This window comes from Laetiporus sulphureus, assembly GCF_001632365.1.
Source record: "Laetiporus sulphureus 93-53 unplaced genomic scaffold LAESUscaffold_12, whole genome shotgun sequence".
NCBI lineage: Eukaryota > Fungi > Basidiomycota > Agaricomycetes > Polyporales > Laetiporaceae > Laetiporus > Laetiporus sulphureus.
Window position 1 is genome coordinate 269,701 of NW_024468521.1, and position 21,928 is coordinate 291,628.

Genomic DNA, 21,928 nt, shown 5'->3' on the forward strand with positions numbered 1-21,928 from the left:
ACTTGATGTCGACACCGGCGACCCTACAACGATATCTCCAATTTAGCAAATCGGTTAGTCATTCGTTCTTGTACTTCGACGATAGACTCGATCAGCAGTGGAGAATCGCGCGTTTGGTCGTTGATGACCCACATTTGACTCCGTTCTCCACACAGCGCTCCGTGGCATCGACTTTTCTACTCACTCAGTCGCTCGTGCCAACTGGTGACTTGTGCTAGTGTCCGCAGGCTTCCTTGCATCGACATCATTTACAAATTGACATAAATATTCCCCCCTTTCTTATAATCGGTCTCGTCCCCTTTCGTTTCTCCTTCCTACCTCAAGCTGCCTGTAATGTCCCAGTCTGACAGTCCCGTCACAAGATTCTGGGCTCCTCCTCCAGAGCCTGCGACGAAGCTCGGGCGCCACCGCCAGCTTGCACCTCTCGCAGGTGTCCATGTTTCTCCCATTTGCCTCGGGGGCCTCAGCCTCAACCTCGGAGGTAAAGTGGTCGAACTCGGCCTCGAAGGTTTAGACAAGGAGAAATCTTTTGAGCTGCTCGACGCCTTTCACGGAGCGGGAGGCAACTTCATCGACACCGCGAGCAACTACCAGGATGAAATGTCCGAGAAAATCATCGGCGAATGGATGGAAACGCGTGGGATCAGGGATCAAATGGTGATTGCGACGAAGGTATATGATTCTGGGATTGCTCCATCCGAAGCGTGTAATGATGGTCTACTGTTGCAGTATACGGCTAACATCAAGCGTACCGCCAACTTGCTCCAGAAGACACACTACGTGGGAAATAATCTCAAGTCTCTTCACCTCGCCATCGAAGGGTCTTTAAAGAAACTGCGCACGAGTTACGTCGATATTCTCTACTTGCACTGGGTATGTGCCTATGTACAACCATTATTACGGAAGCAAGCTCACAACCACGCTATTTTATTGACAGTGGGACTGGTGTTGTGGAGTTGAGGAAGTTATGAATGCCTTGCACAACCTCGTGGTCCAGCCTGAGAGCAAGGTGCTCTATCTGGTATGTCACGCATATGATCTCCAAGCTTTAACCAGCTCACCAGCACGATAGGGAGTCTCCGACACGCCTGCATGGGTGGTTGCTGAAACACATATGCGCGCCTGATCGGAAGGACCCCTTCGTTGTCTACCAAGGTGCTTGGGGCATCCTGCAACGGGATTTCGAGCGAGAGGTTATCCCTTTGTGTCGTGCTCAGGATATGTGCCGTCGATTCTCACATGCGCGACGAGACGTATCCGCCAGATGATGCCCTTCGCTCTTTCAAGGTATGACTATTGCACCATGGAACGTTTTAGCTGGGGGAAAGATCCGCTCAGATGAAGAGGAGGAGCGAAGACTCCGGACGGGAGAGAGAGGTGGGTCAAATGCATCTCCTTCGCTATCTGTGCCTGATATTGACATTGTCGTATAGGTCGAGCGACCTTCACCAATGGGTGGATGCGCACGCCAGAGGAGAGAAAGGTTTGTCAGGCGCTCGAGAAAGTGGCCAAAGAGGTGGGCGCGAGGAATATTACCGCAGGTATGTTCACCGCGATCTTAGTATGGATTGGCTGTAGATGCTGATGGTACGCACAGTCGCGATCGCCTATGTCATGCAGAAGACGCCATACGTGTTTCCCATCATTGGAGGCCGCAAGATTGAGCACCTCATGGACAACATCCAGGCACTCGAGATTGCGCTCAGCGCTGAACAGGTCGCGTACCTCGAGAGCGTCTTGCCATTTGACAGCGGCTTCCCTTACGATATAATAGTGCGTTCTGCTCCTTTACTCGTGGGGCGCGCGCTCACGAGAGATATAGGGCAACGGTACGGACTATCCGCGCCCATACAAATCGGCAGGCCACTTCGACAGGTGGCTGCTTCCACAGGCCATCTACCCCGTTAAGCAGAAGTGATGGCTTTGTGGTGATGTTCGAATTGCCAAAGTGTATTATTCGCCTCGTATAAATGATCCTTTCTGAAGTTGTACAAGTGCCATCCGTCTCGACTATTCGCTCTAGAAGGGAGCTATTTCCCAGGGCATCGTCTCACGCAACATTGCAATCAAGCTATCCGCTACTCTCCATTACCGCCCCAATTGTCCCGGATCATTCACGAACCCTCACGTGGCAGACGATTGTTCAATTCTAGTACACTCTTCGTGATCAAAAGGAGCTGGTAGCTTGGGAACCGTGATATTGTTTGCACGTGGCTCGGATTGTGAATTAGATCGGTATGTCGCACGGGCAATAGAGAGTCTACTGTTTGACGCACAGTCGCTAAAAACTCTTGACCTCACCTCGCTTCTTCATTTTTTCATATGCCGCCGTTAGCAACAACCAGGAAGAGTCACGCGCTCTGCCACGACCGCAACATGCCTCATGCATTAGGGCGACATTCCTCTGGCATCTGCAAGCTTGATTCTCCTAAATTCACTATATAGTGCAACGTAGCACAATGTAGCCACTGGTGGCATTAATGCCACAATTTCGACTCGTGGATAGCTGACGGATTCTCCGGAAATAACACCCACCTTGTTCTCGTATTCGAGAGCGTTGCCAATGTCCCCCCTCATGTATTACCTTGGTCGGATCCAGCTCCTCTCACGGGCACATGGAGCATCACTTGCAATTCCCACGCGGAGTGTTAACCACTGGGCGCTCCGAAATTGATAGTCTCAGGCCTTCAAAGCTTCAGGCCTTCAGGTCCCATCATGCCATCCCGCCGCGTCATGCGTAAACGATGGGGATGGCTTCTGACATTTCCTACTGTCGGCTATTCCGCTTAAGGTGCATGGTCTTGGCTTCATGTACGAGCTCTTTCAAGATATTCTGCTCACAAAGAGTTAGGCATAGCCGAGAGCTCATCGAAACCGGCAAGAAGAGTCCTGCTCAGGGTGAAGGCAAGGTACTGTGACTCTCGCAATCGTTTCAACCTTGTAAATGCAGCCTTCGACACTGGCACGAGGCGGACTTCTACCGCCCGAGTCTTACAAATCTTGAATAGAACCTGCGTCTGTGCCGTGAATGAGAGTCACGCGATCGGTGCAAAGGTCGGTCCTACTGAGCCTCCGCCAGGGACTCCGGAAGCGAAGGTAAGCGTTTATAGTAGACGCGCAAATCATTTTGTTTTGAGCCTTTCGGAGGGCCTTTCACGCCGCAAGTAACCCAAATACTACAACATTAACCGCATAAATGCAACCCAAGACCACTCGCGCTCCGTTGATTGATCAGCTTGTCTGTTCCACTTCGAAACACTGTTTGATGATATACTGCGCCGAGGTAGCGCAGAAAGAGGCGCGAGGGTGCTTGTCACTCAGAAATTGAATCTAGAATTCGTTGAGCCGCTCGACAAACATCAGACCCACATCCGCTCCGTCCGTATCATAGCAATAGTATGACGCCTACACACCTCCTTACCCTAGCCTCCATGCCGGACACTGACGCGTCCAGCTATACGTAGGCTTCCGCACATAAGCACCATGCATGAGTAATGCCACTCGTGGTGGGTTTAAAAAGCCTAACTTCTCAAACACGGTCATCCTCACCCCTCCTCATCCTTCTTGCCCACTTCTAACTGCCTGCGTTTTGCCACCATGTCCCAATCCGACAGTCCCATTGCAAGGTTCTGGGCTCCTCCTCCGGAGCCTGCTACAAGGCTTGGGCGCCATCGCCAGCTCGCACCTCTCGCCGGCATCCATGTCTCTCCCATTTGCCTCGGAGCTATGAGCCTCGGGGACAAGTGGGGTGAACTCGGCCTCGCGGGTATGGACAAGGAGAAATGTTTCGCCTTACTCGACGCCTTCTATGCAGCGGGAGGCAACTTCATTGATACCGCGGGCAACTATCAGGACGAGGATTCCGAGAAAGTACTTGGTGAATGGATGGAGACGCGTGGGATCAGGGACCAGATGGTTATCGCGACCAAGGTGGGCTATCCCCAGGGGTTTGTAGCACGGGATTCAAGTATTGATGGGCTGTTTTGCAGTATACGACCAACTACAAGCATGGCGTAGACATGCCGCAGAAGACGCATTACACAGGAAACAATGTCAAGTCCCTTCATCTCTCTATCGATGCATCCCTCAAGAAGTTGCGAACGAGCTATGTGGACATCCTCTACCTGCACTGGGTACGTGTTCTCCTACAACGCTCTGTCACAAAGCCAAAACCGATTACAACCACATTCACAGTGGGATTGGACTTGCGGAGTTGAAGAGGTGATGAACGCTTTGCACAATCTCGTGGTCACGGGCAAGGTCCTCTATTTGGTATGTCACGTTTCGATCGCAGCAAATTGTAGGCTGCTCACTGGAATCAAAGGGAGTCTCCGACACCCCTGCATGGGTCGTTGCTGAAGCAAACACATATGCACGCCTGATGGGCAAGACTCCCTTCGTCGTCTACCAGGGCGCTTGGAGCATCCTGCAACGGGACTTCGAGCGGGAGATCATCCCTATGTGCCGTGCTCAGGGTATGTGTCTCGCTGATCCTCACATCCGCGATGATGCTTATCTAACTGACGTGGTCGTCGTTCTCCGAAGGTATGGCTATTGCACCATGGGGTGTCCTAGCTGGAGGCAAGATCCGCTCAGACGAAGAAGAAGAAAGGCGGATCAAGAGCGGGGAGAAGGGTGCGTCCAACGCAATTGCTCATACCCCACTCACGCCCGTTCTAAACATCGGCATGTAGGTCGAGTGGGGTTCACCAGCGATTGGATGCGCACTCCGGATGAGAGGAAGGTCTGCCAGGCGCTTGAGAAGGTAGCCGCAGAGGTAGGCGCGAAGAGCATAACCGCAGGTACGTTCCCCTAGACCTCGATGCGACCCGAGTCTTCCACTCAACCTCATGCACAGTCGCGATCGCGTACGTGATGCAGAAGACGCCATACGTGTTCCCTATCATCGGAGGTCGCAGGATCGAGCAACTTACGGACAACATCCAGGCACTCGAGATCGCACTCAGCCCCGAGCAGGTCGCGTACCTGGAGGGTGTCCTGCCGTTTGATCTTGGCTTCCCCAGCAACATGATCGTGCGTGCTGCTGCTTTGCTGATGAATGGATTGGCTCACCAAAGATGTAGGGTGACGGAACGGACTATCCGGGCGCGTTCCGCTCGGCGGGCCACTTCGACAGATGGCCGGTCCCGCAAGCTATTCGTCCCGTGAAGCGGCAGTGAGAATATCGGTGGGCCCTTGGAATGGGATTACCTGTATTATAGTTGTACAAATTGGTGCAATTTAGGTACTCCATTATGAATGCGCACTATGAATTTAGCACGTCACCTATCTTTTGAGTGCCTTGCTCCGGCATCAACAACACTGTAGCGACTTGGACTTCCTTATTCCCTGCTACCGTCGAAAGTGATTAGAATCACTCAGGATCTCATCTAAGTATACTATCTCCCTGATTCTGTCGCAGTGGTTCTGGAAGAAAGACACCTGACATCGAGATAAGGCGCGGTAGCCTTTCTTTTGGAAACAAATTGCGGACACACTGATGTGATTGGGGTGATTCCAAGCAAAGGCATGTTCCGACTGTAGCACAAATGCCATACAGATCTATCCCGTGGACTTGCATTATCGGACTTGCATGTGTAGGATGTCGATCGAGTCAAATTGTTGATCTTACTTTGTATTCACTGATGATCGATGTAGATCGGTAGGTCGGCGCTCAGTAGGCACCTCGGAGGTGACGCAGAAAGGGGGGTGTGCTCGTCGCTCAGGCAGAGAATTCATGCAGACCCACATACACTCCGTCCGTATCTTATGACGTCTACGTTTCCCCATCAGGAAAACTGAAATCCGGCTTTGCCGTCACCAAAAAAGTCAGTAAGCTCCAGAAAGTCTCAGGACTTTCTTGTTTTGAATTTTTTGCTGGGTGGGAAGCTTCTTGTCGTGAACTTATTCGCTTGTACAAACCAATACCAGCAAGAACAAGTCAAAAAGGAGGTTCTCGAGCCACAAGTCGATTTCAGTTTTCTGATGGGTTGTCACCCTAGGGGCCTTCGTGCCGAATACTGACGCGTCTGGTTATACGTAGGCTTCCGCACATAAGCACCATGCATGAGTAATGACACTCGTGGTGGGTTTAAAAAGCCTAACTTCTTAAACACGGTCAGCCTCACCCCTCCTCATCCTTCTTGCCTATTCCTAACTGCCTGTGGTTTGCCGCCATGTCCCAATCCGACAGTCCCGTTGCAAGATTCTGGGCTCCTCCCCCGGAGCCTGCTACAAAACTTGGGCGCCACCGCCAGCTCGCACCTCTCGCGGGCATCCATGTCTCTCCCATTTGCCTCGGAGCTATGAGCCTCGGAGACAAGTGGGGTGGCCTCGGCCTTCGGGGCATGGACAAGGAGAAATGTTTGAATTTACTCGACGCGTTCTACACAGCAGGAGGTAACTTCATTGATACCGCGAGCAACTATCAGGACGAGGATTCCGAGAAAGTACTTGGCGAGTGGATGGAGACACGTGGGATCAGGAACCAGATGGTACTCGCGACCAAGGTGGGTTATCTCCAAGGCTTTGTAGCATGGGAGTCAAGTACTGACGCTCCGTTCTTGCAGTATACGTCCAATTACAAGCGTGGTGTGAATATGCCGCAGAAGACGCAATACACAGGAAATAACGTCAAATCTCTTCATGTCTCTATCGAGGCATCCCTCAAGAAGTTGCGAACGAGCTATGTGGACATCCTCTACCTGCACTGGGTACGTGTTCTCCTACAACGCTCTGTCACAAAGCCAAAACCGATTACAACCACATTCACAGTGGGATTGGACTTGCGGAGTTGAAGAGGTGATGAACGCTTTGCACAATCTCGTGGTCACGGGCAAGGTCCTCTATTTGGTATGTCACGTTTCGATCGCAGCAAATTGTAGGCTGCTCACTGGAATCAAAGGGAGTCTCCGACACCCCTGCATGGGTTGTTGCTGAAGCAAACACATATGCACGCCTGATGGGCAAGACTCCCTTCGTCGTCTACCAGGGCGCTTGGAGCATCCTGCAACGGGACTTCGAGCGGGAGATCATCCCTATGTGTCGTGCTCAGGGTATGTGTCTCGCTGATCCTCACGTGCGTGATGATACCTATCTACTTGACGGCGGTCTTCGCCCTTTGAAGGTATGGCTATTGCACCATGGAATGTCCTAGCTGGTGGCAAGATCCGCTCAGATGAAGAAGAGGAAAGGCGGCTCAAGAGCGGAGAGAAGGGTGCGTCCAACGCAATTGCTATAATACTGCACTCACGCCTGCTTTGAACATCGGCGCGTAGGTCGAGCGGGGTTCACCAATGAATGGTTGCGCACTCCAGATGAGAGGAAGGTCTGCCAGGCGCTTGAGAAGGTAGCCGCAGAGGTAGGCGTGAAGAGCGTAACCGCAGGTACGTTCCCCTAGACCTCGATGCGACCCGAGTCTTCCACTCAACCTCATGCACAGTCGCGATCGCCTACGTGATGCAGAAGACGCCATACGTGTTCCCTATCATCGGAGGTCGCAGGATCGAGCAACTTACGGACAACATCCAGGCACTCGAGATCGCACTCAGCCCCGAGCAGGTCGCGTACCTGGAGGGTGTCCTGCCGTTTGATCTTGGCTTCCCCAGCAACATGATCGTGCGTGCTGCCCCTTCACTGATGAGGGATTTGCTCACCAAAGATGTAGGGTGACGGAACGGACTATCCGGGCGCGTTCCGGTCGGCGGGCCACTTCGACAGATGGCCGGTCCCGCAAGCTATCCGTCCCGTGAAGCGGCAATGAGAATATCAGTGAGGTCTTGGAATTGTGTTACCTGTATTATAGCTGTACAAATTAGGGGCACCACGAATTTGGCATGTCACTGTACCTCTTGAGTGCACCGCTCCAGCATCAACAACATTGTGGCGACTCGGGTCTCCTTATTATCTGCTACCATCGAAATTGATTAGGATCACTCGCGATCCCATCTATACTGGTGGACGCGAGCGCACAAAAGATTCAGTCCAAACATACTTCACGAGCGAACGCTAGCAATAGTATTCATTCCAGGAGGCACACAGCAAAGGAGTTGCAACCCGAGCAGAATGATAGATGGTCGAGCGGTGCCGGTCAGTGTACGTAGATGATGGACGCATGAAGTGCAGATCAGTCGTTTTGATTAAGTTGTGGCCCGGGAGTAACGGACAGGAAAGGCAACTGACATAAGCTATCTGAGATCGAAACCTTAGATCGCTGACTGTACAGAACCGCCCGCGCTCTGCTCATCCTCACCGACAGCGACAAGCTCCCAACCTCAACACATCATGGGAAAAGGTCGGCTCTCTATCACTCCCTTCTGCTGAGAATGTGTCGCTGACACGAGCACTACTCGCGGCGGACAGTTCACGGATCTCTTGCCCGTGCCGGCAAAGTCAAGTCGCAGACCCCAAAGGTCGAAAAGCAGGAGAAGAAGAAGACTCCCAAAGGTCGTGCTAAGAAGCGGATTCTCTACAACCGCAGGTGCGCACGCCGTGCTTCAGACAGTTTCTTCAAGTTTGGCTGATGGTTTGTGCAGATTCGTGAACGTCACGACACTCCCTGGTGGCAAGAGGAGAATGTGAGTCTTCCGTTCTGTTCTTTTGCGCTCTCTCCGCTGCTTCCTTGCACAGGGTTTGGAGGATGATACAACCATCTTATGCATAGTTCACACTGAATACTCGTGTTGATAAACATTCATCTTGTCTTTCGCTCCTATCTGATCTTTCCTTCGCTTATACTCCCTTTCTTCGCGCGCTCGTTGCTGATTAACATCGTCCATGCAGGAACCCCAACCCCGAGAAGTGAACATTCATTCGAGTTTCCTCTTCTTCGACGCACTAGGCGTCATCGCCGGGCAATATGCCGCTTCACTATCCTCGACAGACGGATGTCCGGGAGTAATCTGGCTGGGGAGTCCCATCTTGCTGTTGTATCACTCGCATTCTCGTCATTTCATGTTATCCGCATGCCTGCCTAGCTTTCTCCATGACTATGATATCAGGCAGCCGTTTCTCCTTACCATGCGCTGCGATGAGTTCGCGCTCGTCTTCGATCAGACGTTCATCCTGCTTCAAGTTGTAAGTCTTGGACTCCGTTTTTCAAGAATGAAGATTTAGCACCAGAAGGTAGGACAGGGTATCTGTACATGACAGGATCTAGGAGTATACTATTGTATCATCGTAGCCATGACGGTGATCAGATCCTTGTCTGCCTTCGGCGGCGACTCTCCCTTCATATTGAGGTATGCTGTGCGCAATCGTTCAGTCGAAAGCTCATCAATGCTCTGCAACATTGTCGTTGTCGGCCCTGGTGTCTGCGATGCCGATGACGTCATGAGGCGCGGCTCTGTGACCAGTCGTTGTGTGCACTAGAAGAGAATGACTAGCATGAGGGCAACAACGGTACGGAACTGGCAATTAAGGATACACACCAGCTTGACGCCATACCACGCTCGCAATGTAAGGCTTGTAGGTATCGAATCCTGAGGAGGGACGGGTCCGTCATCGTCGTCCGTCATATCGACTGCGATGAGGAACATCTTGAGCGATAGAGTTAAGTCACCAGCTAGGTATGCCGTTTCGGCAAATTGCAAGAAGTAGAATGGATTCTGAGGTGCTAGCAGAAGGACGTGCGAGAGAGACTGAAGTGCATAGGTGTACCTTCAGACGAGAACATGAGCAACAGATAGCACGAAGATAGATTGAACAAGCTCACTGTTGGCATGAGGAATACATGTCGGCGAGCTCCAGCCATCCCCCAACGTCCGCGTAAAATGTGTCGAGCATCGCAGAGAGTTCCTCTACGGCCTTATCGATCTTGCCCATGTTGCGGAGCACAACGGCCTTTCTTCGCCAAATGCCCTGGTAGAGAGTGGACGTAAAAGCTAATATTACACAAATGCCAGAGTTGGAACGGTATGCTCACCGGGTTCGCCTCATCTGCCTCCAGAAGTTCCTCGTAGTACTTCAGAGCTACGTTCAGAGGTTCTGTGGCCTCCATCCTGATACCCTGAAGAAGCTCCACTCTTGAAGAGCCAGGGTATTTGTCGAGCAGGCGTACGAGACATTGCTAACGACACGTTGACGCGTCCACCGAACAAGAATCGGCCATGATGATCAGCGCGATTGTAGACTGGTGTGAAGACGATTACCGTACTCACATCGGCTGTCTCAATATCCCCTTCATCTAACGCTGCAAGGGCCAGCTTCTCCAACGCGTCCCAGCCTGCAGCACACCCGTTGATCGGAAACCGTCGTGGACCTCAGACAGGAGATGATTGACCTTCGTCGCCTTGCTTCGCATACCTGCCGCTGCGCAGCAGCGCAAGGCCCTCGTCAAGAGTCGCCTTTGACTTTGGCGTGCTTTGCCGTCGGTAGCTGGCGAGCTTTTGGAGAGAGTGCGTGAAGTCCATGGTCAGTGAACACGGTCACGGCGGCAATTGCGCGGAGGACTCTGTGGCGGCGCATCTGGCGCTGTCACATGTCTCTGCTTTTCAGGTTTCCATGTTCTCCACTTTGCTGCCGGTTTTTCTCTGCGGCCACAAACAGGCGGAAGTCTGGTCTTTTCCGTTTGGGAGTATCCTATAGCAGTGCACATATGAGCCTGACGGGCAGGTACGTTTTTCTTTTCGTTGTCCAGCTGCCGGCAGGTCTCAATTTGTGCAGCCAGGCCCGACATGCAAAAAGCTACTGCACCAGCCCTTCAATAGAGCTCAAAGATGCGATACGGATCAAAGATCTGACTCTGCTCGTTCCGTTCACTGATGGTGCGCAATGGCCAGCGGAGGAAAGCACGCTGCAGCCTGTCCGCATCTCCCTTACGGTACCGCACGATGTCAGACAGACAGCGACAACTGATGACCTCTCCTCCTCGATTGATTACTCCGCTCTGCTCTCGTCTGTGCATCATGCTTGCTCCTCGTCTCCTGCGAACTCTCTCGAAATTCTCTCTGACCGAATATTCCGGACTTGCTTTGAAACCCATCCGGAGGTCGAGCGGTTGTGTTTGAAGGTTACCAGGCCGAAGGCGCTATTGCATGCTGACGCGGCTAGCATCGAGTCGACGAGGACTAGGTCTGGCGTGCAAGAACTAGCAGTGCGGCTCACCATCGAAAACCTGGAGTGTGATACGATCGTCGGTGTAAATCCTGCCGAACGAGAGCAGAGGCAACGCGTGCGCTTCAATGTTGCCTTGGACAAAAACCGGAAAGCCAACGCATCATTTAGCTTCCGCGAACTGACACATAAACTGTCCGAGGCAAGTTTTACAATGTGGCAGCCGCAACTTCTGCTTATCCGACCATGTGTAGCATATAGCGGCCTCATCCTATTTCACACTCGAAGCATTGGCCTCATCTGTAGCACGCACAACTCTCAACTATGTGGCAGACCCTGAGGCGTGTGTCACCGTCCGAGCGGGGAAGCCAAGCGCTCTCGCTCTAGCGGAGGCAGCCGAAGTGGAGATCTCTCGCACACTATTTGACTACCCCTACGAATTCGCTACTGCAGTTCCGCAGTCTGCACAAGGTGCTACCTCCTCACAAGGGTCTACGAATCTATCTTCGCTTATAGCTGCGCTTCCTGGACAAGGCGACACTGTCTCGTCGTTGACCCATACCGCTGCGATCGCGCTTGGGGCTAACCTTGGGGACCGCTTTTACAATGTTGAGCTTGCTCTTCGCCTGCTGGAGGCGCCCTGCGGAGACCTTTCGCAGACGACCGGCAAGCCGAGGGCGGTGGTTGTGGATACGAGTTTTATGTACGAGACGGAGCCGATGTACGTTACGGATCAACCGAAGTTCATCAATTGTGCATGTATAGTGTGTGTCTCCAGATCAATCGTCTGATATGCAGCTGACGGCATAGATCAGATCAAGACGGACATGGCGCCGCTTGAGTTGCTCGGGTTTGTCAAGGAAATTGAGAACACTGTCGGCAGAGTGACATCGTTCAGGAACGGTCCTCGAGCTATCGACCTGGACATCCTGATGCATGACTCGCTTGTTATGGACTCGCGAGTGGAGTCGGAGAGAGGCACGCTGGACAACCTCGCTGGACAGCTCGTGGTGCCTCATCCGCGCATAGCGGAGCGCGAGTTCGTCTTGCGACCTCTCAACGAGTATGTATGCTCACGCGACGATCATACTCGAGCTGATTCATCGAACATTTCTTAGCATGATACCTGACTACATTCATCCGGTATCTGGAAAGTCCGTCCAAAACCTCCTCAAGCACCTTCTTAGACGGCAAGCTCCTAACGTAGATCCCATGCACAAGGTCATGCCCTTCCCCCGCTACCCTCACTCTGCGGAGCCCGGATCCCGACCTTCCTCCCCCGCACTCGAGAACATACCTCCGGTGCCTCCTACTGCCACGTACTGGCGTTTTCCGCTACCTTCGATGAAACCTCATGGCGAGCGGAAGACGTATATCATGGGGACGCTGAACGCCACGCCAGACTCATTCTCTGATGGATCCGTGCATAATACCATTCCTGCTGCCCTTGCGTATGCGATCTCCTCTGTAGTGGCTGGTGCAGATATCATCGATGTGGGTGGCTACTCCACGCGTCCGCGGGCAGAATATGTCTCACCAGAAGAGGAGCTCTCACGCGTCGTTCCAGTGATTCAAGCTATCAGAGGTATCGGTCAAGATTCCAAGACGGACGCAGGACAAGGCGTTCCTGAGGGTTTATCTCAAGCGATGAAGGGTGCGGTCGCCGAAGTCCCCATCAGCGTAGACACATTCCGCGCGGATGTAGCATCCGCGGCGATACTGGAGGGGGCGAACTGCATCAACGACGTCCATGCGTTCACCGGTCCTGACTACCCGCTGACCTCATCTTCCGCCGAACACTTCCTCGACATGCGCGCTGTAGCGCGGAACCTCGCAGTGCCCGTAGTCCTGATGCACTCTCGCGGAGAAGCATCTGCGAACAAGGATTACTCGGCCTACGACTATGCCGCAGACGAGGAGGGGCGCGGGGCCGTCCTGGAAGGCGTTCGAGTGGAGCTGTGCGCGAAGGTCGAGGCAGCGGTGAAGGGACCTGGTGGCATCCGTCGATGGTTCGTGATCCTCGACCCAGGCGTCGGCTTTAGCAAGACTGTTGAGGGAAATTTGGAGGTGCTCAGAAATGCAGCGACCCTAACCACTGAATATCTTCCAAGTTATCCTCGTTCCCGGAGGAGGAACACACTGGCTGGCTACCCGCAATTGATCGGTGCCTCGAGAAAGTCATTCTTGGGAGCCATCCTGGCGAAGTCTGACCCCAATGGCAGCTACAAGGGTAGGGAGACGAGGCCGGACGAGAGAGGGTGGGCGACTGCGGCTGCTGTGAGCTGTGCAGTTCAGCAACGAGCTGCAGTGGTGCGTGTGCACGACGTGCTCGAGTTGGGTGACGTCGTGAGGATCTGTTCCGCGCTTTGGGCTTGATGTTGAGCGTTCATTCATACAGTACGTATGCGAGTGCCCCTGCGCCGGGCTTGTCAAATATGTATATGTGCATTCGAGTCGCTGTTATCCTTAGCGTCGTCGGAGACGAGTGATCTCCCAAACTATCCAAGCAACTCGATCTGTATGTAGTTGAACTTAGATGGACTCCTGATGGATTGAACCATTGCAGGACCATTTAACCATGTCGTTCCTCTGCTCCCGAGGTTTCCTGGGTGACCGTGATTGGAAGCGATGAGCGTCAATCCAATCCAAGCTGTCTCTGGCAACAACTTGATTTGAAGCTTGACGCGCCGTTATCCTCTTCTTTGAACCGCATCCGTCGAAGATTGGTCATGTTGGGGCTCTGTTATTGGTCTAATATGGGGTCAAAATCAGCTCAGGTCGCTGGCAAGATACTTCGAGACTTACTGAATGATCCGGAGAAGCAACAATCGACGGTCGCGATAGCGGCCTGTACAACATTGAAAGGCGACATCCACTGTTACGTCCGGACGCATGATGGTGTTATCGAGCAGCGGTGTTTGGAACAATGTTTAGTTCAAGTGCCTGTCTCCGAGTCTGGTAGGTTTAGTTCTGTCTAATGTTTATAGTTCCCTCCCACCGCATCGCGATGCTAATAATGTATGTCTGGCTTGACCATCCAGAAAAAAGTGAGTATCTGTATTGTGGGTTCGAGCATTGTCGAATCGTGTCTTGACCCATGCCTCAGCCCATGTCCCCCAGACCGGCGGGTGGAAGCCGGGTACGTCACTCAAGTCTGATAGACACGTCCTACTTCTCAAACTTTCTAATGAAACAGGAGACTTCCGACACGAATGCAGCCCGAAAAGCCAGCTCAGCGGCCTGGCAGTACGTAGTCTACTTCATTCCTTCTTCTGTTGTTCCGACTTATGCGCCACAGTGGGGCTCTGGCCGAGAAACACTATTTTATCAGCATGCAGACAACACCATACGCGAGGCTAGGTATGATAGTCGCTGGTACGATACCAACTTCGCCCAGGCGGATGTCATGCCGGGAACACGTATCGCTGCTGTTTGCACGCCAGACGGTCTACGTGCTATGCTCTTCTTCCAGGACTCCGAAGGCTACATATGCTATCGGTCCGTCGTGTCCTGTGGACCTTCTTACTCACTGTCGCTCACATGACTTGTTAGACGCGCTTGGAGCTGGAACTGGGAAGCCAATGCCACACGACTTGTCGAGGCTGCACCATTCTCCCCCCTAACGGTGAAACTGCTTAACAGGAAAGATGATGCTGGTATGGCTGCGGTCCCTTCTCACAAATGTTCATTGCACAATACCTTGCACAGACTATTCTCTCTTCTATGTTTATGTCTTCTACCAAGACCAAAATTTAGTCCTCAGAGAGCAGGGCACTGGAACCTTTGGTGAAAAATGGTGAGTTCTCGGAGAGTCATCGACGTACCAATTGTCGTGAAAATCTAACGCTGTTTATCAAGGTTCATTGGTGATTTTGTTGAGGACGTACAGCGACCCGTGAGCTCTCTGGCCACGAACGGACCACTGGGGAAGCACTTGAAAGACAGTGATAAACAGAAGTACTCCGATGGCTCTGCTGTCAAAATACTCTACAATGACCCCCGTGCCCTCTGCATAAAGGAGCGTATCTATGTACCGTGGGAATGGAAATTGTGAGTTGTGATCCTCTGGTCTTCCTTGATACCTCTTGATTGTTGCCCATGCTATACCACTAGAAGCCAGACGGTGTGCCCTGCTCCCCAGGATAGCTGCATTGCTGCATGCGCGTATGTCTCGGACAAGGGGATCGTCACCAATCTTTTCTGGGCCAGCCACGATTCGGTCCGTGTTCATCTGCCCCTGCAACTGAGCGTGCCGTCGTTGACTATTATTGACACCAATCGACTCCTCGCACAGGTCATACACCACCATGTATGGACACCGCAACTGCATTGGGTGACACCGTCCGTGATTGAATACGACATGCCCACGCGAGGGTCCAAAGTGGGCCCCTGGAAGGGCGCGCCATTCGATGGTCAGTGTTCCTTTCTTGAACCTTTTTTTTTTTAACTCGATCGGTAAATTCGACTGACCTGTTCATCATGTATCCACGTCGTGCAGACGAGTCTCACCCCATCAGCGCCTGGCGCAAGGTGATCAAAATGATCGATATCCGATCATACGACGCCATCGATGGAATGGCCTTGGGATTCACGGACGGCAGCTATACCGACTGGCGTGGCGGATACGGTGGTCGTCTGAATTCGCCCTTCGAGCTGTGTCCCGGTGAGCTCCATCGTACCTCACCACGCCGTATCATTCACTACAGCAGCTCACATCAATCTCAACAGGCGAGAACATCACACAGGTCCTCGTCCACTTCGACAACGACTACATCCGGGCGGTACGCTTCAGAACGTCACGCGGTACGCCCCCTCCCTTTCCCACCCTTGCGCACCCCTTTGTGGGTCAGCGCTGTCGTCGTCAGCCACTGAGCGGCAGTGAGACAGGCAGAGAATCGGGGCTGTTTGGACGTGCGAATGGCGCACCTTCAGTGCTCTGCAAAGACGGCAAAGTGCTGGCAGGTTTCATCGGCACCACAGGGATCTTCCAATCATCGGGTAATACGGTGTTGACAGGCCTCCAGGTGAGTCAGATCATCGTCTCTCCTCGATGATTGTCCTCTCAAGATGCTGATCTCCTGACAAGCCGTTATGGAGAGACAAGTGAACCTGAGCATCAAGAATCTTCTGCTCGATCATCATGCCGTCTATCTGCTCGTCAATTGTGTCTGTTGAGGAAAAGAGCCCAACTCATGGTCTCCCTCTTTTTTGGTAATTCTTGTACTCGCCGACACCGAAGAACAGTCGATGCGTATATAAACCGTTGAGCGTGCTATTGTTTTTGACGCACGGACAGCTGTCAGTCTCAACATCTCTGTCCACACAATTCAGGCGCTACTACCGTCGATAAGCTCCTCGTATGTCGTTCAATGACTCCATTGCATGACTTACGGTCGAACAGCTGTCTTGCACATGTACTTAGGTGCACTAATGGAGCTCTGTCTGTTCCTCTTGAGTTTTCTCTAACACTCGGAACCGCAATCTCAGCTGATCATCGATCAGGCGTGACGTTGCGCGGTTAGCGCAAGCGAACTAGGTTTTTCTTATATTTTTGCCTTCGTCTCTCGTACCTCAGGTCTCGAGGTCTACTAGCTACGCCTCCTACTCTACGCGAACGGTCTGCCATCTCAGTCGCCGACCCAAATACACCTTTGCTCCTTTGAACTGCTAATCTACCATGGGATCAGAATCAACTCAGGCCCTCACAAGCAAGACACCTCGAGGATTATCCAGTCATGCGGAGAATCAACAACCGGCGGTCGCGATAGCGGCCTGTGCAACATCGAAAGACATCATTCACTGCTATATTCGGACGCTTGATGGCGTTATCGAGCAGCGGTGTCTGGAACAACGTTTGGTGCATGTGCATGTTTCCGAGTCTGGTAGGTTTAGTTCTGTCTCATGTTTACCGTTCCCTACCACCGCACTGCGATGCTAATGATGTATTTCTGGCTTGGCCACCCAGAAAAAGGTGAGTATCTGGATTCTGTGTTGTGTGTTCGAGATCGTCGTATCTTTTCTTGACCGATGCCTCAGCCCATATCCCCCAGACAGACGGGTGGAAGCCGGGTATGTCACTCAAGCCTGATAGACACACCCTATTTTTGAGCTCTCGCGTGAAACAGGAGACTTTCGACGTGAATGCAGCCCGCACAGCCAGCTCAGCAGCCTGGTAGTACGTAGTCTACTTCAATCCTTCTTCCATTTATTCCGACTTGTGCTCCACAGTGGGGCTCTGGCAAAGAAACACTATTTTATCAGCATGCAGACAACACTATACGCGAGGCTAGGTATGATAGTCGCTGGTACGATACCAACTTCGCCCAGGCGGATGTCATGCCGGGAACACGTATTGCTTCTGTTTGCACGCCAGATGGTCTACGTGCCATGCTCTTCTTCCAGGACTCCGAAGGCTACTTATGTTATCGGTCCGTCATACCTATGAACCTTCTCACTCGCTGTCACTTACACGACTTGTATAGACGTGCTTGGAGTTGGAACTGGGAAGCCAATGCCACGCGGCTTGTCGAGGTTGCACCGTTCTCCGGCCTTACGGTGAAACTGCTAAATTGGGGAGATGACGCTGGTATGTCTGTGGTCCCCTTCTCATAAACGTTCCCTGCGCAATATCCTGCACAGATCACTCTCTCCTCCAGATCCATGTATTCTACCAAGACCAAAACTTAATCCTTAGGGAGCAGGGCAGTAGAGACTTTGGTGCAAAATGGTGAGTTCTCTGACAGTCACCAATGTCCCAATTATCGTGAAAATTTAATACGGTTATGAAGGTTCATTGGTGATTTTGTACAGGACGTACAGCGAACCGTGACCTCTCTGGCAACGAATGGACCACTGGGTAAGTACATGCATGATAGGGAGCAGTACTCCGATGGCTCTGCTGTCAAAATATTTTACTACGACCCGCGTGCCCTCTCCATAAGAGAGCGTGTCTATGTGCTGTGGGACTGGAAATTGTGAGTTGTGATCGTCTGGTCTTCCTTGATACCTCTTGATAACTGCCCATGCTATCCCACTAGAAGCCAGACGGTCTGCTCTGCTCCCCACGACAGCAGCATTGCTGCATGCACGCATGTCTCAGACAAAGGGATCGTGACCAATCTCTTCTGGGCCAGCCACAATTCGGTGCGTGTCCATCCGTGGTGTGCAACTGAATGCGCCGTCGTTGACCGTCATTGACACCATTGACCAATCGACTCGTCGTACAGGTCATACACCACCATGTTTGGGCACCACAACTGCATTGGGTGACACCATCCGTAATTGCATACGGCATGCCCACGCGAGGGTCCAAAGTGGGTCCCTGGAAGGGTGCGCAATTTGATGGTCAGTGCTCCTTTCTTAGACGTTTTTTTGAACTTGATCGACAAATGCGACTGACCTGCTCATCATGAATACTACATCGTGCAGACGAATCTCACCCCACCAGTGCCTGGCGCAAGACAATCAAGGCGATCCATATCCGATCATGCGACGCCATCGATGGAATGGCCTTGGGATTCACAGACGGCAGCTACACCGACTGGCGTGGCGGATACGGCGGCCGGCTACATTCGCCGTTCGAACTGTGCCCTGGTGAGCTCCGCCGTACCGCACCATGCCCCATTATTCACTACAGCAACTCACATCAATTTCAACAGGCGAGAACATCACACAGGTGCTCATCCATTTCGACAACGATTACATCCGGGCGGTACGCTTCAGAACATCACATGGTACGTCCCCTCCGCCCGCATGCACACACCTTTGTGGGTCAATATTGTCGTCGTCAGCCACTGAGTGGCAGTGAGACAGGCAGGGAATCGGAGCTGTTTGGACGTCCGGATGGCACACCCTCGGTGCTCTGCAAAGACGGCAAGGTATTGGCTGGCTTCATCGGTACCACGTGGACCCATCATTGGATGGATTCCCCAGTGTTGACAGGTCTCCAGGTGGGTTGGTTCATCGTCTCCCCTGGATAATTGTCCATTCAAAATGCTGACCTCCGAGTGACAAGCCGCTGTGGAGAGACAAGTGAATCTCAGCATCAAGAGTCTCCCACTCGATCATCATGCTGTCTATCGTCAATTGTGTTGTTGAAGAAAAGAGCCCAACTCATGGCGTCCCTCTTTTTGGTAATTCTTGTATTCGCCGACATCGAAGAACAGTCGATGTGTATATAAACCGTTGATTGTTGTTCTGACGATTTCTTCACCGATTGCATCTTTCTTGTCCATCGGACAGGACTCTCATCAGTCTCAAACCTCTGGGATATGCCTTAATCACTCGGACCGCTGAGTGCGAACAAAATACACGCTATTCCAGCACGTAATGCCACTATGTCAAGCATCGTCATAAAAACTCACAAAACACACTTTCCAGTACATAATTGTAGAAAACGAGCATGTGACATATTCGTCCAGAGACACAGCCAGTGACATCGCGCCGCCGCCCTCTCACAGCTCATGCATTGACTTGACAGAGCCACCCCAGTACCAGAACCACTTTGTGAATGAAATCATGTCGGAAGATGTCGAATGATCGCTTGCGCTAGCTGCGCAAGCGAGACTTGACCAACATATATAAATTTGTCCTTCCCCTACGCAGAACGTAAACCGATATCCTTTTCAAGAGGTTTAGAGGTTCCGTTCATCGATCAAAAGCGAGCGAACGTCAATCCAAGCTGTCTCACCGACGGTGATCTCTTCTCTGAACTGCGTCCATTCAAGACTGCTCACGTCGGGAATCTACCATGGGATCAGAACCAACTCAGGTCACCAGCATGATACCTCGAAACTTAGTGAATGATGTGGAGAATCAACAATCGACCGTCGCGATAGCAGCCTGTACAACGTCGAAAGGCAACATACACTGCTATGTTCGGACGCTTGATGGCGTTATCGAGCAGCGGTGTCTAGAACAACGTTTGGTGCCAGTACCTATCACCGAGTCTGGTAGGTTTAGTTCTGTCTGATGTTTTAATTCTCTCCCACCGAGCGTGATGCTAATGATGTGTGTCTGGCTTGAAGACCCAGCAAGTGGCAGTGAGTATCTATATTATCTATATTATGGGTTCGCGCATCATCGTATCTTTTCTGAACCCACGCCTCAGGCCATATACCCCAGGCAGGCGGGTGGACGCCGGGTATGTCACTCAAGTCTATAGACACGTCCTACTTCTCGAGCTCTCTCGTGGAACAGGAGACTTGCGACGCGAATGCAGCCCTAAAAGCCAGCTCAGCGGCCTGGCAGTACGTAGTCTACTTCATTCCTTCTTCCATCATTCCGACTGGTGCGCCACAGTGGGGCTCTGGCCAAGAATCGCTATTTTATCAGCATGCAGACAACAGCCTACGCGAGGCTAGGTATGATACTAGTCGCTGGTATGATACCAACTTCTCCCAGGTGGATGTCATGCCGGGAACACGTATTGCTTCTGTTTGCACGCCAGACGGTCTACGTGCTATGCTCTTCTTCCAGGACTCCGAAGGCTACTTATGCTATCGGTCCGTGATACACTATGAACCTTCTTACTCGCTGTCACTTACACGAGTTGTCTAGACGTGCTTGGAGCTGGAACTGGGAAGCCAATGCCACGCGGCTTGTCGAGGTTGCGCCATTCTCCGGCCTCACGGCGAAACTGCCATACAGGGAAGACGACGCTAGTATGTCTGCGGTTCCCTTCTCACATATGTTCTCTGCACACCATCCTGCACAGAACACGTTTTCTTCCATATCTATGTATTCTACCAAGACCAAGACTTCGTCCTTAGAGACAAATGCACTGGTGACTTTGGCGCAACGTGGTGAGTTCTCTGAGATACAACAACGTCCCAATTGTCGTGAAACTCTAACAACGCTTAACAAGGTACTTTACTCGTTTTGTTGAGGACGTACAGCGACCCGTGAGCTCTCTAGCCACGAATGGATTGGGAGGGTACGGGGATGATGCGGAGCAGTACCCCGATGGCTCTGCTGTCAAAACACTTTACTACGACCCGCGTGCCCTCTCCATCAGAGAGCGTGTCCATGTGCCATGGTCCGAATTGAAACCGTGAGTTGTGATCGTCTGGTCTTCCTTGATACCTCTTGATAACTGCCCATACCATACTACTAGAAGCGAGACCGTCTGCCCTGCTCCCCGCGGTAGCAGCATTGCCGCATGCACACATGTTTCAGACAAAGGGATTGTGACCAATCTCTTCTGGGCCAGTCACGATTCGGTCCGTGTTCGTCCGCGGCGTGCAACTGAACGTGCCGTCATTGACACCTATCGACTCCTCGCACAGGTCATACACCACCAAGTATGGACACCGCAACTGAATTGGGTGACACCGTCCGTGATTGAATACGACATGCCCACGCGAGGGTCCAAAGTGGGCCACTGGAAGGGCACACCGTTCGATGGTCAGTGTTCCTTTCTTAAATCTTTTTTTTATTACTTGATCGACAAATTAATGCGACTGACCTGTTCATCATGGATTCACGTCGTGCAGACGAGTCTCACCCCATCAGTGCCTGGCGCAAGGTGATCAAGACGATCGATATCCGATCAGGCGACGTCATCGATGGAATAGCCTTGGGATTCACGGACGGCAGCTATACCGGCTGGCGTGGCGGATACGGTGGTCGTCTGAATTCGCCCTTCGAGCTGTGTCCCGGTGAGCTCCATCGTACCTCACCACGCCGTATCATTCACTACAGCAGCTCACATCAATCTCAACAGGCGAGGACATCACACAGGTCCTCGTCCACCTCGACACCTACATCTGTGCTATGCAATTCAGAACGTCACGCGGTACGCCCCCCTCCCTTTCCCACCCGCGCGCACCCTTTTGTGGGTCAGCGTTGTCGTCGTCAGCCACTGAGCGGCAGTGAG

At 52.3% G+C, this 21,928-nt stretch overlaps 9 protein-coding genes across 9 annotated transcripts; 8 read left to right on the forward strand and 1 right to left on the reverse strand.

Moving 5' to 3' along the window:
* Positions 1–333: 333 nt before the first annotated feature.
* Positions 334–1,126, forward strand: LAESUDRAFT_757837 (Aldo/keto reductase; the record flags this gene model as incomplete). The annotated part of the gene is made up of 4 exons (XM_040912365.1): positions 334–672; positions 730–873; positions 938–1,021; positions 1,073–1,126. The coding sequence occupies 4 exons, from the start codon at positions 334–336 to the stop codon at positions 1,124–1,126; spliced, it is 621 nt and encodes a 206-aa protein (XP_040765889.1).
* Positions 1,127–1,289: 163 nt separating this feature from the next.
* Positions 1,290–1,918, forward strand: LAESUDRAFT_757838 (Aldo/keto reductase; the record flags this gene model as incomplete). The annotated part of the gene is made up of 4 exons (XM_040912366.1): positions 1,290–1,377; positions 1,434–1,541; positions 1,598–1,773; positions 1,823–1,918. The coding sequence occupies 4 exons, from the start codon at positions 1,290–1,292 to the stop codon at positions 1,916–1,918; spliced, it is 468 nt and encodes a 155-aa protein (XP_040765890.1).
* A 1,639-nt stretch (positions 1,919–3,557) lies between these two features.
* LAESUDRAFT_697641 (Aldo/keto reductase) lies at positions 3,558–5,180 on the forward strand (the record flags this gene model as incomplete). The annotated part of the gene is made up of 8 exons (XM_040906314.1): positions 3,558–3,930; positions 3,990–4,133; positions 4,195–4,272; positions 4,325–4,475; positions 4,546–4,635; positions 4,695–4,802; positions 4,859–5,034; positions 5,085–5,180. Exons 1-8 carry the CDS (start codon positions 3,598–3,600, stop codon positions 5,178–5,180), a joined length of 1,176 nt encoding a protein of 391 aa, XP_040765891.1. The 5' UTR covers positions 3,558–3,597.
* Positions 5,181–6,142: 962 nt separating this feature from the next.
* Positions 6,143–8,011, forward strand: LAESUDRAFT_811630 (Aldo/keto reductase). Its single transcript, XM_040914326.1, has 8 exons — positions 6,143–6,509; positions 6,570–6,713; positions 6,775–6,852; positions 6,905–7,055; positions 7,127–7,216; positions 7,278–7,385; positions 7,442–7,617; positions 7,667–8,011. Exons 1-8 carry the CDS (start codon positions 6,177–6,179, stop codon positions 7,760–7,762), a joined length of 1,176 nt encoding a protein of 391 aa, XP_040765892.1. The 5' UTR covers positions 6,143–6,176; the 3' UTR covers positions 7,763–8,011.
* Positions 8,012–8,270: 259 nt separating this feature from the next.
* Positions 8,271–8,844, forward strand: LAESUDRAFT_724157 (ribosomal protein S30). Its single transcript, XM_040908555.1, has 4 exons — positions 8,271–8,293; positions 8,362–8,479; positions 8,535–8,576; positions 8,782–8,844. Exons 1-4 carry the CDS (start codon positions 8,284–8,286, stop codon positions 8,801–8,803), a joined length of 192 nt encoding a protein of 63 aa, XP_040765893.1. The 5' UTR covers positions 8,271–8,283; the 3' UTR covers positions 8,804–8,844.
* On the reverse strand, positions 8,809–10,409 carry LAESUDRAFT_676796 (TPR-like protein; the record flags this gene model as incomplete). The annotated part of the gene is made up of 6 exons (XM_040905637.1): positions 8,809–9,365; positions 9,429–9,657; positions 9,713–9,858; positions 9,923–10,066; positions 10,158–10,222; positions 10,280–10,409. 6 exons carry the CDS (start codon positions 10,407–10,409, stop codon positions 9,165–9,167), a joined length of 915 nt encoding a protein of 304 aa, XP_040765894.1. The 3' UTR covers positions 8,809–9,164.
* An 85-nt stretch (positions 10,410–10,494) lies between these two features.
* LAESUDRAFT_697653 (Dihydropteroate synthase) lies at positions 10,495–13,588 on the forward strand. Its single transcript, XM_040906315.1, has 5 exons — positions 10,495–10,611; positions 10,663–11,254; positions 11,307–11,816; positions 11,868–12,115; positions 12,171–13,588. Exons 1-5 carry the CDS (start codon positions 10,595–10,597, stop codon positions 13,426–13,428), a joined length of 2,625 nt encoding a protein of 874 aa, XP_040765895.1. The 5' UTR covers positions 10,495–10,594; the 3' UTR covers positions 13,429–13,588.
* Positions 13,589–13,716: 128 nt separating this feature from the next.
* Positions 13,717–16,485, forward strand: LAESUDRAFT_697655 (uncharacterized protein). The gene is made up of 14 exons (XM_040906316.1): positions 13,717–14,010; positions 14,094–14,099; positions 14,159–14,191; positions 14,249–14,298; positions 14,351–14,550; positions 14,605–14,708; positions 14,761–14,848; positions 14,911–15,102; positions 15,166–15,271; positions 15,347–15,464; positions 15,551–15,715; positions 15,781–15,855; positions 15,940–16,076; positions 16,139–16,485. Exons 1-14 carry the CDS (start codon positions 13,782–13,784, stop codon positions 16,157–16,159), a joined length of 1,524 nt encoding a protein of 507 aa, XP_040765896.1. The 5' UTR covers positions 13,717–13,781; the 3' UTR covers positions 16,160–16,485.
* A 3,038-nt stretch (positions 16,486–19,523) lies between these two features.
* On the forward strand, positions 19,524–21,333 carry LAESUDRAFT_78505 (uncharacterized protein). The gene is made up of 9 exons (XM_040913876.1): positions 19,524–19,746; positions 19,812–20,003; positions 20,079–20,093; positions 20,162–20,194; positions 20,251–20,300; positions 20,353–20,555; positions 20,611–20,714; positions 20,768–20,855; positions 20,918–21,333. The coding sequence occupies exons 2-9, from the start codon at positions 19,832–19,834 to the stop codon at positions 21,105–21,107; spliced, it is 855 nt and encodes a 284-aa protein (XP_040765897.1). The 5' UTR covers positions 19,524–19,746; positions 19,812–19,831; the 3' UTR covers positions 21,108–21,333.
* The last annotated feature ends 595 nt before the right edge of the window (positions 21,334–21,928 follow it).